The sequence below is a fragment of the Vicugna pacos genome, chromosome 4 (genome assembly GCF_048564905.1).
Source record: "Vicugna pacos chromosome 4, VicPac4, whole genome shotgun sequence".
Taxonomy (NCBI): Eukaryota; Metazoa; Chordata; class Mammalia; order Artiodactyla; family Camelidae; genus Vicugna; species Vicugna pacos.
In genome coordinates this window covers 7,131,144-7,145,286 of record NC_132990.1, presented here as the reverse complement: position 1 = coordinate 7,145,286, position 14,143 = coordinate 7,131,144, and the positions used below count along the sequence as shown (strand labels likewise).

Below are 14,143 nucleotides of genomic sequence, written 5' to 3'. Positions count from 1 at the left end.
GCTTCCCTGGGGATCTCTCCCACCAGTTTGCTTTTCCTTCCATCCTTCTCTCCTTCCCTGCTTCCTTTCTTTTTCACGTATTTAATCCCTTACTTTCTACTAATCTCCTTAACTTAAAAACATCTTCAAATCTCTCCCTCCTCCACCAGCCCCCACTGCTCATCCTCTTGAGCCACCATGCCATCCCTAGACCATCCTGTCTGTCCCTGCCCCGTCCCCACTCCCACTTGCCCCTGACCTCCCACTCATACAGTTTCTACCCACTGCCTCCAATTCACTGCCCACTTACCCCTCTGCCCCCAGAGGTCTGGCCTCTGCTCTTTTAATGGCCATCCATGGCTCTTTCTCCTGTCTATTTCGGTCTGTTCTCAGGCTCCTAGTTCTCTGTCTTTCCCTGAAAACATCAGGATTAGTCCTCAGTGACATCCTCTGTTCCCTTTGGGGTCATCGGCTTGACCTCAGCCTTCCAGGGGTCTGTCATCCATGTGCACTCAATGGCCAAGGGGCTGGAGAGGGAGGATGGGTAGGTACCTGCAACGCAGCATGGACCTCAACAAGAAAAAGATCTAGAGTTCTACCTGGACCAGCCTCTCTGCCTCCAGTTTTACAGCTGCCAGAATAATCTAATTTGTCCTCGTCATTCTTCCTCCATGCTCTAAAGTCTTCATAGCGCTATGTAAGACTTAACATAGAAAACAAAGGCACGGGCTCACTGATGGTGGAATGTGTGTACTGGAGCAGACCTAACATGCTGTTTAGTCCAAACTCCTTCATTTAAACATGATGAAATGAGGGCAAAGGGCACTGAAATCATTTGTCCAAGAGTCCATACATACTAGTGCTTGAACTTGTTTAAACTATTTAGTGAGGTGTTCAAGCCCTCTAGGAGCCAACCTCACCCTCCTTTTACTGCATGTCACCTGCTCTTTCTCTTCAGGCCAGGACAAGGTCAATCACAATTTCTTAAACAACACTCTGGCCGTCTCCTCTTCCTCAGCCTTGCTTTTCCTCTCTCCCCACCTTGTATGCCCTTGTGTGATCATATAAAGTACTCTTTCCCACCATCCTCATCTCTTGTTCAATTACTCATCTATTTTTGCATGTTCATGTTATTATTTATTCATAAAATAGTATTGATTGCCTAATATGTTCTAGGCCCAGCAGTGGGTGTGGGAAATTGCATCTATTCTTTAACCCTGTCCCCAAAGCATTCTTGAGTCAGCCCACAGACATTGCTTTTTATGCCATTATGATACTAAGCGCTGTGGACTCGTGCAATATTTAACTGAGGGTGGCTTTTGTGTCATATGTTTATTTCTTGTTGAACTCTGCCATCAGAAATATTCTTGGATCTATAGAGTTAATGAAATCCCTATCAAATTACCCAGGGCATATTTCACAGAACTAGAGCAAATCATAATAAAATTTATATGCAACCACAAAAGACCTAGAATTGCCAAAACATTACTGAAGAAAAAGAAAGAGGCTGGAGGATTAACTCTCCCAGACTTCAGACAATACTATAGAGCTACAGTCATCAAGACAGCATGGTATTGGTACAAAAACAGACATATAGACCAATGGAACAGAATAGAGAGCCCAGAAATGAACCCACAAACTTTTGGTCAACTCATCTTCGACAAAGGAGGCAAGAATATACAATGGAATAAAGACAGTCTCTTCAGCAAATGGTGTTGGGAAAACTGGACAGCAGCATGTAAATCAATGAAGCTAGAACACTCCCTTACACCATATACAAAAATAAACTCAAAATGGATCAAAGACTTAAACATAAGACAAGATACAATAAACCTCCTAGAAGAAAACATAGGCAAAACATTATTTCACATACATCTCAAAAATGTTCTCCTAGGACAGTCTACCCCAAGCAATGGAAATAAAAGCAAGAATAAACAAATGGGACCTAATGAAACTTACAAGCTTCTGCACAGCAAAGGAAACCATAAGTAAAACAAAACAACAACCTATGGAATGGGAGAAAATTTTTGTAAACAATGAAACCGACAAAGGCTTGATCTCCAGACTATATAAGCAGCTTATACGACTTAATAAGAAAAAAGCAAACAACCCAATCCAAAAATGGGCAGAAGACCTAAACAAGCAATTCTCCAAGGAAGAAATACAAATGATAAATAGGCACATGAAAAATTGCTCAATATCACTAATTATCAGAGAAATGCAAATCAAAACTGCAATGAGGTATCACCTCACACCAGTCAGAATGGCCATCATTCAAAAGTCCACAAATGACAAATGCTGGAGAGGCTGGGGAGAAAGGGGAACCCTCCTACACTGCTGGTGGGAATGCAGTTTGGTGCAGCCACTGTGGAAAACAGTATGGAGAGTCCTCAAAAGACTAGAAATAGACTTACTGTATGACCCAGTCATCTTGCTCCTGGGCATATATCCAGAAGGAACCCTACTTCAAAATGACACCTGCACCCCAATGTTCATAGCAGCACTATTTACAATAGCCAAGACATGGAAACAGCCTAAATGTCCATCGACAGATGACTGGATAAAGAAGAGGTGGTATATTTATACAGTGGAATACTATTCAGCCATAAAAACATAACGCCATTTGCAGCAACATGAATGTTCCTGGAGAATGTCATTCTAAGTGAAGTAAGCCAGAAAGAGAAAGAAAAATACCATGTGAGATCACTTATATGTGGAATCTTAAAAAAAAAAAAGAACATAAATACAAAAAAGAAACAGACTCATAGGCATAGAATACAAACTTGTGGTTGCCAAGGGGTCGGGGGGTGAGAAGGGACAGACTTGGATTTCAAAATGTAGAACAGACAAACAAGATTATACTGTATAGCACAGGAAAGTGTGTACAATATCTTGTGGTAGCTCACAGCGAAAAACAATGTGACCATGAATATATGTATGCTCATGTATAACTGAAAAATTGTGCTCTACACTGGAATTTGACACAACATTATAAGATGACTATAACTCAATAAAAAAATGTAAAAAAAAAGATTCTTGGGAAACCACTATTTACTTGACAGATACGGTTAAGGACGTTGATCTCCTATGTAAAATCCATTCGATATATTCCTTTCAAAACTAAATACCATGAAGAATTTTACTTACCTCAAGGAATTTCTGTGCTGTTACTTATGGGTAGTCAAAATTTTTATAAATTACTGTGTTTCCCTTCTGGCTTCTGCTGCCAGGAAGCTCAGAGTCAAATTCTGACTTCACTTGAGTAGCTACATGGGACCCTAGTGTCTGCACGTTTGCATGTCTGCTTAGCATCTTGTTTTAGCCTTCTTTTCTGTTTTCTCTGACTTGAGTTCTTGTTTAAGTTTTTGTTTTCCCTTGTATGATCATATAAAGTACCTGAAATCTTTTGTGAAGGAAGCAAAGCTGTACGTAAAAGTTATAATGGGGATAAGCATATGTGTTTTTTTTTTGCCCTTTTAGGTTGTGAGTTCCTTGAAGACAGAGATTATTTTGTGCATTCTTTTTACTAGGCCCTAGAAAAATGCCTGGGCTAGAGTAGGTCATTCATAAAGTTTTGCTGAACCTAAAAAGTAGACCCATGACTCTGTAGGTGGGCAAAGTCAAGCTTACTTTCACTGTCTCTTACAAGAAAGCAGAGGAAAGGGAAAGTGTTATAGTGGAAAAAAAATTCAAACTCAGCTACCAGTTGTACCAACTTGGATGCGTTATTTAGGACATATGACCCTCTTCTTTTTACTTCAATGTGGAAATGGAGATAAGGATACCCCACTGGATTGCTATGAAGATTGATAACCCTTGTCAACCTCTCGGCACATTTTCTGGCCCATAATAGCAATCAGCACATGTTAGGCCCCCTCTCTTCCCTCCCTATTTCCTCATTTCACGGGAAATTGCACTTGGAAAAGGATAAGTGGATTGCTCTATGACCACAAGTTAGTCAATTAATTGTGGTGTCATCTGCAAAATAAATGTGACTATTGACCTCATTCAGAGGGATATGAAAATTAATTGATGGTAATGCACATTGGGATTTTTTTTTCCTGGAAAGTGCTTAAGAATGGCTCGGTATTATTACGTGTTCTATTTCATCATTAATATTATTTATGAATATTTGGCTTTGTCTTGTCCCAGTGTGTTTTACATCTGTGGTCTGAATTGCATTTATTTTCAGTTTCATCCTGGCTTATATCTTAATTAAAAATATAGATGAAATTCTAAAACAGAGTTCCCGTCCTTCATACAGTTTTATTTTTACAAGGTGGATGATTTTATGTATTTTGATATGCTCCCTAGGAAGTAGACATTAAGGTTTTTAGTAAGTAATTTTTGTTAATTGCATTTGAAATCAAGCTCAAGCATTTTTCAAAGTATTTCACCTTGACATCCTGCTTTTTGCACTCATATTTTATGTTTATTGGCCATTTTCTAATGAAATTCTTCATTATGAGATACTTGATCTGTTTCAGATGAGAAACGTGAATGCTTCAAGTATTTCTAGTTGAAGAGATAATTAACTGAATGATATAGCTGTTTTCACTTTGAAGTCAGGGAATGCTCACCGCCTGCAGTCTTGAATAAGGGCTTGTGTTAGAGGCCAAGGGTCACTCTTACAAGAGTCAGGGATTTGAGTCCTAGCTCAGTCACCTTCTAGCTGTGTGGCCCTGGGGAAGTCACTTCACCTCTCTGAGACCCCACTGGCTGTCAAACATGAGGGAGTCAGCCTCGGTGATCCTGAACTTCTCTTCCCATCACAGCATCTGGTCCCTTGGGATGGAATCACTGAGGCAGGCCCTACATTTAGGTCTGTAGGGAGACAGAGAGATTGCTCCTAATACAGAACATTGCTTCTGGGGTGTGTTACTTTTTATCATCCTGCTCAAAACTTTAAAATATCTTTTCCTTTTACTGCAGATCATTTAATACTTGGCATTTATCAGAGACTCAATAAATATTTCAAGTGAAGTTCCATGTGTTGAGCAGAATAGGTCCAGGGGCCAAGCATTTCTCGGAGAACCCCATCACTGAGGAAATGGGAAGGGTATATTTCCTATTTCAACCTTAAGTGGGTAGGGTTATATTTATTTATTTGTTTTTTAGTTTTAGAGTTAGCAGTAATGAATGGAGACATGGATTAATTCTATAGCCTGTCTGTATGTATAGAATATCTGCTTCTGGGAGATATTGATACCAGAAATTTCATTTAAACCAAGCATCTCTATAAACTACTGAAGCTACTTTGTGACAAAATGCATTTTTCAGTGGCTGCAATGTGATACTAACACAAAACTGGAAATCTCCTCAGTTCTGGTTCTCATGAAGCAAATGGCCAAGGGCACCAAATTTCAACTCTGGAAAATTCCATTAATGATGAAGACATCAGACAGTTTTCAGCCCCTTGTCTCAATTCCTACTGCTGCTCATCAATTTCTCCCTGATTCCGCAGAGTGATGGATCTGCACGATAATGTAATTGCACGCTTTGTTTTGACCGTATGAACATACACAGATCAGTCTGCAGACCACAGGACTTTGGCGGTGTAGTTCCTGCACCACCCACACCTCTTCTTGATATTCTTTTTTGTTTGTTTGCTTTTTGGCAAGGTGAATTTCAAAGAGAAACCTTTCATGTAAAACTCTTTTTAAAAACATCAACTATTGTTTTGAGTTTTCCTCCAAATCTGGGAAGCCATTTATGGTAGAGTTTGGGCTTTAATTTTTTTTTTTATTCGTTATTCATGTTGGCTTTGAGGTTGTTTTACCCAAGTCTCCAAAGTTAAAAGCAGAGAATTGACTGACTTTAGAGAAATGAAGCATGTAAAAATTTCAGCATGCCTACCCAACAGCTTACTTTTCATGGAATATCTTTTAAATTTGAAATATAGTTGATTTACAATGTTGTGCTAGTTTCTGATGTGGAGCATAGTGATTCAGTTATATATATATATATATATACTTTTTTTCTTTTTTTTTTCCACTGTAGTTATTACAAGCTATTAAATAGTTCCCTGTGCTATACAATAGGCCCTTGTTGGTTACATCATGGAATCTTTAGACTCACTTCACTCAGGATATTTTGTATAAAACAAATCCAAATGTTCACAGGGCCCTTTAAGGCAGTGTTGTTCAAAGTGTTCGTCCACTATGAGATGGTCCGGAATATGAATCAGTGCATTACTTCCTTCATTAAGAATGTCTTGCTTCCAGAAAAAGTCAGCTTAGTGCCGTATAAACAGCCAGACCAAACCTCCCAGTGCCTGGCCTCTTAGCTGAACTATCGAAAGACATAGGGCAAATGGCAGGCCAGTGTTTGTACAGCTTGGGCAAGGGACTTCCCTCCTCTGTGCCTGGGGCTCTGAGATTGATGGCCCCAACAGAGTGGAGAGGGGAGCTCCATAGGTGAGAGGAGGGGCCAAGATGCCAGCAATGAGAGGGCAGACGTGGTACAGGCTGATGGCTCCCTAAAATGGATGCTTTCCGAGGTCTGGGGCTCCAGCAGGAGATGGGGAGTAATGGTCAGAAAACGGCCCACAGGCCTTGAAGTACTTGGGGGTGACGGGTGGGGATGGCGGTTTGAGAGAGCTGCAGGGGTGAGGCATGGGTGTCCTCAGGCGTAGCCAAGGTTTTATTTGCTTCGAGGAGGTAGGAGGTAAACAGAAGTTTAAGGAGAGATCAGGGATACAAGGAGCTTGTGGATGACAGGGAGGGAGCCCAGAGGACCTGTGGGAGGGTTTTGAGGGAGGTGGTGGGGCTCAGCCTGGGGCACTTACAAGCAATTTGAGGGTGAGAGGCTGCCCTGACAGAGTGCTGAGGACTTCCTGTGGTGATGGAGGGAAACAGGGAACGAGGCAGGCTGGGACAAGTCCTGATGTTGTCCTGGAAGAGAATGGAAAGAGATTCTGTCTCGAGCATGTGATAGCTTCAGAGCAGTCGGTCTCCTACTCCTGGCGTCTCGGGGGAACTGGGCTGCTTCGTTGCCTACAGACCCAGTAGGGCTGTTGCCAGTTAACTGAAATAACATTACTAAACAGTACTTGTTGTTTTTACTATCATTTGGTACATTTTTCAACAAATGTTTAGATAGTACCAGCTGTGTGCAAAGCACTGTGAGGCCTGTCAAGAGTGCAAATACAGACACAAAATTGCTACCTGTGCCCCTAAGCGGCTTCCAGTCTTAGAAGAGAGAAATTCATTCTGTTTAGAGGAAGTACTTTGGCAAAAGGCCACCATTCATGTAATCTATTATATTGCAAACTAACAGAGCAAATGAATGCAAAATAACCCGTTTCTTAATGATGCATTTACCCCTTTTAAACTTAACATGGAAAAAATGGTCTCATCAATTTTAATTTTGAAGATGATGAAATGGTGGCTTTATCCATAGCTTTAGAAACTTATTTCCCACCAACGTTGTTTTTACAGCTTGGGAAAGGAAAAAAGGAAGGAAGGAAGGAAGGAAGGAAGGAAGGAAGGAAGGAAGGAAGGAAGGAAGGAAGGAAGGAAAGGAAGAAAAGAAACGGAGAGAGAGAAGGAAAGAAAGAGAGAGAGAAAGAAAGAAGGAAAGAAATGAGGGTGAGAGGAAAGGAGAAAGGAAAAGTGCAAATTTAATGCAAAAAAAAGGTTAAATACTTGCCTTAGTCTCGTTAGAGTGTAAAGTAAATCAAGTGGCAATTTCATTCTCAATGAACATGTGACAACCTAAGGAGTTAAATATTAGATTTAAATAGGGCAGCTAATTCTCTGCAAGAATTACATTTGTCTCTTTATATGGGCACTCTACCTAATGAACACATTTCTCTCCTCTTAAATTCAAGCGTTGCTCCTGGAGCATGAGAAATTAATACACATTCTTATATTCATTAATAATGTTGCTCATAAAAGACCTTTTGATTTTTACCACCCTGAGTTCCCAGAGGCCCAAGAAAGCAGCCACAGCTCCAAACCACATGAATTATCAGGGGGAATATCCTATTAAAGCAAAACCTTAATCACCGGTGGCATTTTATATCAAGTTATGTCTAAAAGGAAACTGTATAACATATCCATCAACACAGAATGGATAAATAAGTGGCGTTACAGTCCTTCCACAGAATATTATAAAGTAGGGAAAGCGAAAGAATTACTGCTGCACAGAATGTAACTCAATCTCAGGGACATTGTTGAGTGACAGATGCACAATGCGGAAGAAGGCACGTGGTATGATCCCATTTACATAGACTCAAAACAGGCAAAGCCCAGTGGCCTCTCATTGGGGAGATGTCATTGGTAGCAAACCAAAAAGGAAATGATTAGCACAAAATTCAAGATGATGGTTTTCCCTGGGAGGTGAGCAGGAAGTGGATACAACTGAGAAAGAACAGTGTTGCTTCAAAGTACTAGTGATACTCTGTTTCTTAAATGGAATGTGGGTCCACGAGTATTCATTTTATTGTTATTATTAACACTGCACAGATATGCTTCACATTTCTTTTGAACTTTTGAGAATTTGAACTAGCCTTTGAGGAGTGAACTAAGCAGAGAGAAAGCTGGGGAGCTATTTTTACTTCTTCCTTTATTACTTACCTATTTCTGTTTCTCTTGTCACACTTAACACAACCTACAATTGAAAAGACATTTTGTGGTGTAGAAGAAAAATCAAAGTCTGGATTCAGACAAACCTGAGTTCGAATCCCAGGCCCTCCATTCCCATGCTGAGCATCACTGAAATTCCTGCTGACTCAGTTTCCCAGGGTCTAAAATGCAGGGAGGAATGCTTCACAGGAAACAGAGCGAGCATGATTGGCGACACATTCCGAGCTCTAGAGGGAGTCACAGCCTCTTTTTAATTCTGCCATTCATATCTGAGGAGTTCAGAAAAGCCCTTTGCTAAGGGATCCAGCACATGATGTGCCGGGTAAAGGGACACAAACTCGCATTGCAGTCAGTCCTCTGCAGGGTCCCCTCGGGCTTCTCCACTGGCTCCATCCTGAGACCCTGGACCACTCCTGCCTCCTTCCCCAGGAAGGCGTACGAATGGGTGACGTGGACCAGCTGTGCTCTAGAGGAAAGGGAGCAATGTTCTTCCTTCCCCAGATGCCCCTGTTCTTGTCCCTTCTTGGCTTGGGAGAGCCAAAATTAGAACGTGATCTTAGAAAGGAGTAAAGGAAGCCAGCCTTTAGCACAGACAGTCTAGACACTAACCGAAAGGAGTCACTGAGATTCAACGATGAATCTCACAATGAGATGAGGACATGGCTTAAACAGCAACGCACAGCTCTTGCCTTTTCCCTTTGGGTCCTCTGAGCATCTTCCCTCGGGGGACGAGGCGCCTTCACAAAGACTTCGGGCTTCTTGGCAAGCTCTCTGCCTTCCCCACTAGACACGTAACTGACAGATACCGGCAAAGCACCTGGCAAGAGAGAGGCCGCCGTTGACATCCATTCCCTTCTCCACTCTCCCCTTTCCTAGTCTGCAAGGCTCATTAAGGACAGCCAACAGCAAGCTGGTCACTTTCGTTCTATCCAAAACGAGAATTCAACTCAGGAGAGCAAGTCGAGGTGGCTGCCTTCCAGCCCTTCGGGGTGGGCCTTGAGGATGGACCTGAGCTTCTCCTTCGGTTCTCCGTGAGCAGAGGCGAGAATCTGGGGCCTGCAAGCTCAGGATGCGGCCCACCGACTCCCTGCCCCCTGCCCTCCGCTCCGCACACTTCGATTCCAATTTCCATTCTGTGTTTGTTTTACAGTTGTTCAGCACATCAAGCGACATAACATTGTTCTGAAAAGGGAGCTAGGCGAAGGAGCCTTTGGAAAAGTTTTCCTAGCTGAATGCTATAACCTCTGTCCTGAGCAGGACAAGATCTTGGTGGCAGTGAAGGTAAGAGAATGCTCCAGAATGTCTCATTATTCATGGTCACGCTGATGTGTGGAACTGTTGCTTTATTTTATTTTATTTTATTGTAGTGGCCAGTTCGGGAGCAAATGATGTCCGCTGTGGCAGATGTGTTGAAATTCCTTTAGCTAAATGGATGGTGGGAAGGATATTTGGGGCACATCCAACTGTCAGAGGTTCTTCTCAGGACAACCCACCAGTCTGCAGGCTGGGAATAGCTCTGAGCTGCTCTTCCAAGTCCATGTTAACTAAATTCTGGATGGAGGTCATGGAGGTCAAACAAGCCAACCAGCCAAGCCTTGGAGACTCACCTGTCTCCTCAGATTGCCTGGTGCTTGTCCAAGCTCAGCTGAAGCTTGTCTTGTGTTTGAGGTTCTGGAAGGGAGACTGTGGCCTTCACTCCTCCTCTCAGCCTCTGTTCTGCTGAGGACTTCTGTTATATCTTACTTTGTCCCTTGCAAGTGTCCCCCAGGCCCCAGGATTTTGTAAAGCACAGGCATGATTCCATCCCGGGTGGGTGGCATCTCTAGGAGAGTCCACCTCCCCATGGGACAGAAGGTTTTACTCAAATAAAGAAGTCTGAAAGCCCTTCATCATAGCCATTTCCCCATAAACTCAGAAAGGAGACCTGGTCTTCAATAAGATAAACAATATTGAAAGGGCTGAAGTTTCCATGGAGCTCTCTAAAACACAAGAATTGACAAAAATAGCAGATCTTTTATATACGCATCATCAAAATAAAAAAAATACACTCACTAAAGTATTGGATGATATATGTAAAGCACTGAAAAGAGGCATAGTTTTATAAAATGAATGAAGTGCCAAATGAATACGGACATGGCTAATGTAATAAAATGTAACTTCTTGGCATCACATAAAATGATTAGACTGTGTTTGCTTGTTTTGGCCAAACACAGAATATTTGTGGGAATGGCATTTATTTACTGGTTATAACCTGGACAACTTCTCATTTTTTAAAATGAGATATGTATTCCATTGCTGTTGGGCTGAGCATTAAAATACTTCAATATATATGTAATGGGTGACCCAGAGAGAAATAACATGATTCTTGAACTTATCCAACCTGCAGACTAAACACAGTTTCTGTTAAAATTCATCCAAATGAAACCCTGTGCATTTGGTTTCGTTGTCATCAAAAGTAATGGAGTCGGGTGGCCCAGATACGCTTAGATTCTCAGCAAAAGCTCCTAAAAAGCCGCACTTTGGGGTGAATAAAAGGCAGACCTTTCTAGGGATGATGGATGTCATGTCTATCAAATAAACATCATCTCACTAAGTCGGGCAAAGGGAGGGGGAGAGTGAGACCGAGACTGGAGGAGAGATGTGAGGTCAAGTCGGGTGAGTGGTGTGGAGTAAGAATCCTGCAGAGACACTGGAGATGTTTCATTCCTGCTGCTGCGATCGCTTCCTCTTTTCTTTCATTTACTCAAAAAGTTTGTTATTTTTTAAAGCACAAAATGTTCAGAACATTTGGCAGTGTTACATCTGCAGTCTTTGCTTTTCTTCTGCTGTTCTTTTTTTCCCCCTGCTTTGGAAAAATGGGACCAAAAGGTGCCTCTATTTTTGTAGATTCCTAGACTGATAAAATGTGAGAGCTGGAAGATGCTTCGGGAACATCTAATCCTAATCTAGCCATGTGTTACAGACAAGAAGACCATGGATTCACGTTCTGGGCTGTGCTTCCCACTGATGTTTGGAGACCTTCCAGGGAGCTCAGTCAGGCCTTCAGACTCTGAATTCACTTCACAGGGTCACAAGGTGAAATCTTTGAATGTGAGAGAATCCTGGGAGCCGAGGGAATCCTAGAGGACAGTATAGGAACAGCCGAGGGACCTCAGCCTGATAGAAAGACTCAAAATTCCTTAGTGGGAATAGCCTTTCATCTTAGTATCATCCCTTATTCTGTGCGTGATCTCTGTACTTCTTGCGGTGCCTTTAAGGAGAGGAGGCTGCATAGCACACTCAGGGTACCCTCAACTCGTACGTTACGTTTCCTTCCAAACTCATGCTGAAACAGGGTTCAGGGCTTGGGCTAGTAATGATGAAGGATTTGCCAGCGTCAGCAGTGTGTAGCCAGTTGTCCTGCCCATGGCATGCTTCCCCCCAGACATATTCCCATCACTGCTGTCCGTGAGGCTTCTGCTGGTTTCATAGCCCTAACCCCACCTCTGACCCAGACCCGGACCTAGTACCCATAAACCTCTTGGCTTTGCCTAACAGTGTTTGCAAATTCATGACCTGCAATGAGCATTTGCTCTGTAATGATCACTGCGAAAACACAAAACAAAAACAAACCAAAGCGAATTTGTCCCTTTATCTCATGTGGAGAGAACAAAACGCCTGACAGCTTAAAAATTCATTTCGACTTCAAGGTCGCACACTTAAGAAACCTCATCTCAATGACCTTGAGTGTGAATGGTGTGTTGAAACCAGAGGCTTTGGTAATGTTTGCTAGAATGATTTCAAGCTTCAGAGAGGAGGCTCCTTTTAATTTGCACGGATCCAGAGGCTACAGCTGCACAAGAAACAAACCAGATCTTTCATGGGCTCCAGGATGAATTGGGTCAGAAAATACACGGACCTTTCATAGCGCTGCCTCTCTCCAGCCTGACCCGCTCATTTTCAGGAGGGGAGGGCAGATTGGAAGTGTATTCAGACCATCTAATGAGCCTGGGAGGAAAATGCCTATGGCTCAGTCCTGACCGAATAAAGGGGTTTTTTTTTTTTTTTTAAAGGAATGAGATAAACCAAACAAACGCGGCTTCCAGGACCTGCCGAGCCTGTCACCTCTGAGGAGTGACTGCCAGGGCTGCTGTCTTCCACTGGAGGCACCAGGGATGTTTGACAATCTCCCTGCCCGTTGCCTAGCAACCCCTACAGCATCGATTATGCATGCTAAGAAATAGCTATTGTCCTTTTGCCTCCTCTAGAAGGAGCTGGCTGGGTTGAAATCCAAGGCTTTGCATTCAGACTGACAGATGTCAGGTCCCTGTAAATTCTGGTGTCGCTTGCCCCAAATGATTCGAGAGCTTGAGGGATCGGCCGAAACCAGTTTGTGATGGAAGTGATCCTAAGGATGCGCAGGCCACTCAAGGGCACAGTGGGGCTGAGCAGGCCTCTCCCACCAGAGTATCTGCTTCCTTGGATCCGACCGGATTGCCCTTTCCTTGCTATTTTTGGATGGATGAAATGGATTTGTCCCTTTCCACTGAATTACAACTGAAGAACCCATGGAGAGGATGAGAAACAGAAACCAGTCTTTGATCAAAATGAGTTACTTTGCCTTTAAATAATTCAATTGCCAAGGAAACCCTTCATCACAGTTTCCCTGCATTAGCTGTGGATGCATTAACCATTTTTGGCTCTATGCATCCCGCATTTCCATAGCTCCAGTTCCTACAACATTTCCTCGTACTGTGAGTGTGCTCTGATTTTGTTTTTTAAATATAGCCACAAGTGGGTTTTATAGGATTCAGCATGGAGTCTCCTCCCCTCTCCACTAACTCAGGTGTATTTCCAGAAACAAGAGATGCTGGACACAAGAGGCCTTAGGAATCATGTCTAGAGGCTCATGTTTTATTGATGACAAAACCAAGACCCAGGGAAGTTGAGTGACTTCCTCGGGGTGTAAGTTAAAGCGAGTCAGCAGTGCCGCACAGGAGCGAGAAATGGGGACATGAGTTCAGCGGGCACTTTCTGTAACATCTTAAGGATTTTTGCTTTTCATGTTTCTGAACATTTGCTTGTTGATGGAGGAAATGGTAACGATTTTCTTCACCAAGGGCTTTGGAAGAGCTGACTAATAAAGGCCGTGGCCCGTTACTGTGAGCAAGCCTGACAGAGCGTCCAGCATACCATGGCCGTCCCCGCGCCGGGAGGGCCCCAGCCCAGCGTCTGGGCCGCACGGCTCCCACTCACCCACCAGCTTCAGTCCAAGTTGCCCCTCTTCCAGGAGACCCCCGCTTGCCTGCTCCCCGTCTGGTCAGCCCTCCCACTTACATGGTAGTGAGGCATCTGTATTTGTCCTTTACGGCAGTCCTCAAGGCTGGTAATGACACATGTGTTCGTGGGTGTATTCAGTCAATGACGTGAGTGTCTGTCTTCTCCATTAAAGTGACATGTTCTTGAGGGGAGGAATCATACCTTTTTACTAAATTTTTTTTACATATTTTCTAATATGTGATAGCAATAAATGCTTATTGAATGAATTCATAGGTTGATGAATGGATGGACTATTGAAATAGTAGCCTTTTAAAAAA

General features: G+C 42.8%; 1 protein-coding gene across 1 annotated transcript in view; it reads left to right on the top strand.

The window, feature by feature from the left end:
- The window catches only part of NTRK2 (neurotrophic receptor tyrosine kinase 2), a 326,277-nt gene that overhangs the window by 235,268 nt on the left and 76,866 nt on the right, over positions 1 to 14,143 (top strand). The window contains exon 16 of the mRNA XM_072959196.1: positions 9,718 to 9,848. Coding sequence (XP_072815297.1) covers positions 9,718 to 9,848 — 131 coding nt within the window. The remainder of the gene's footprint in view (positions 1 to 9,717; positions 9,849 to 14,143) is intronic.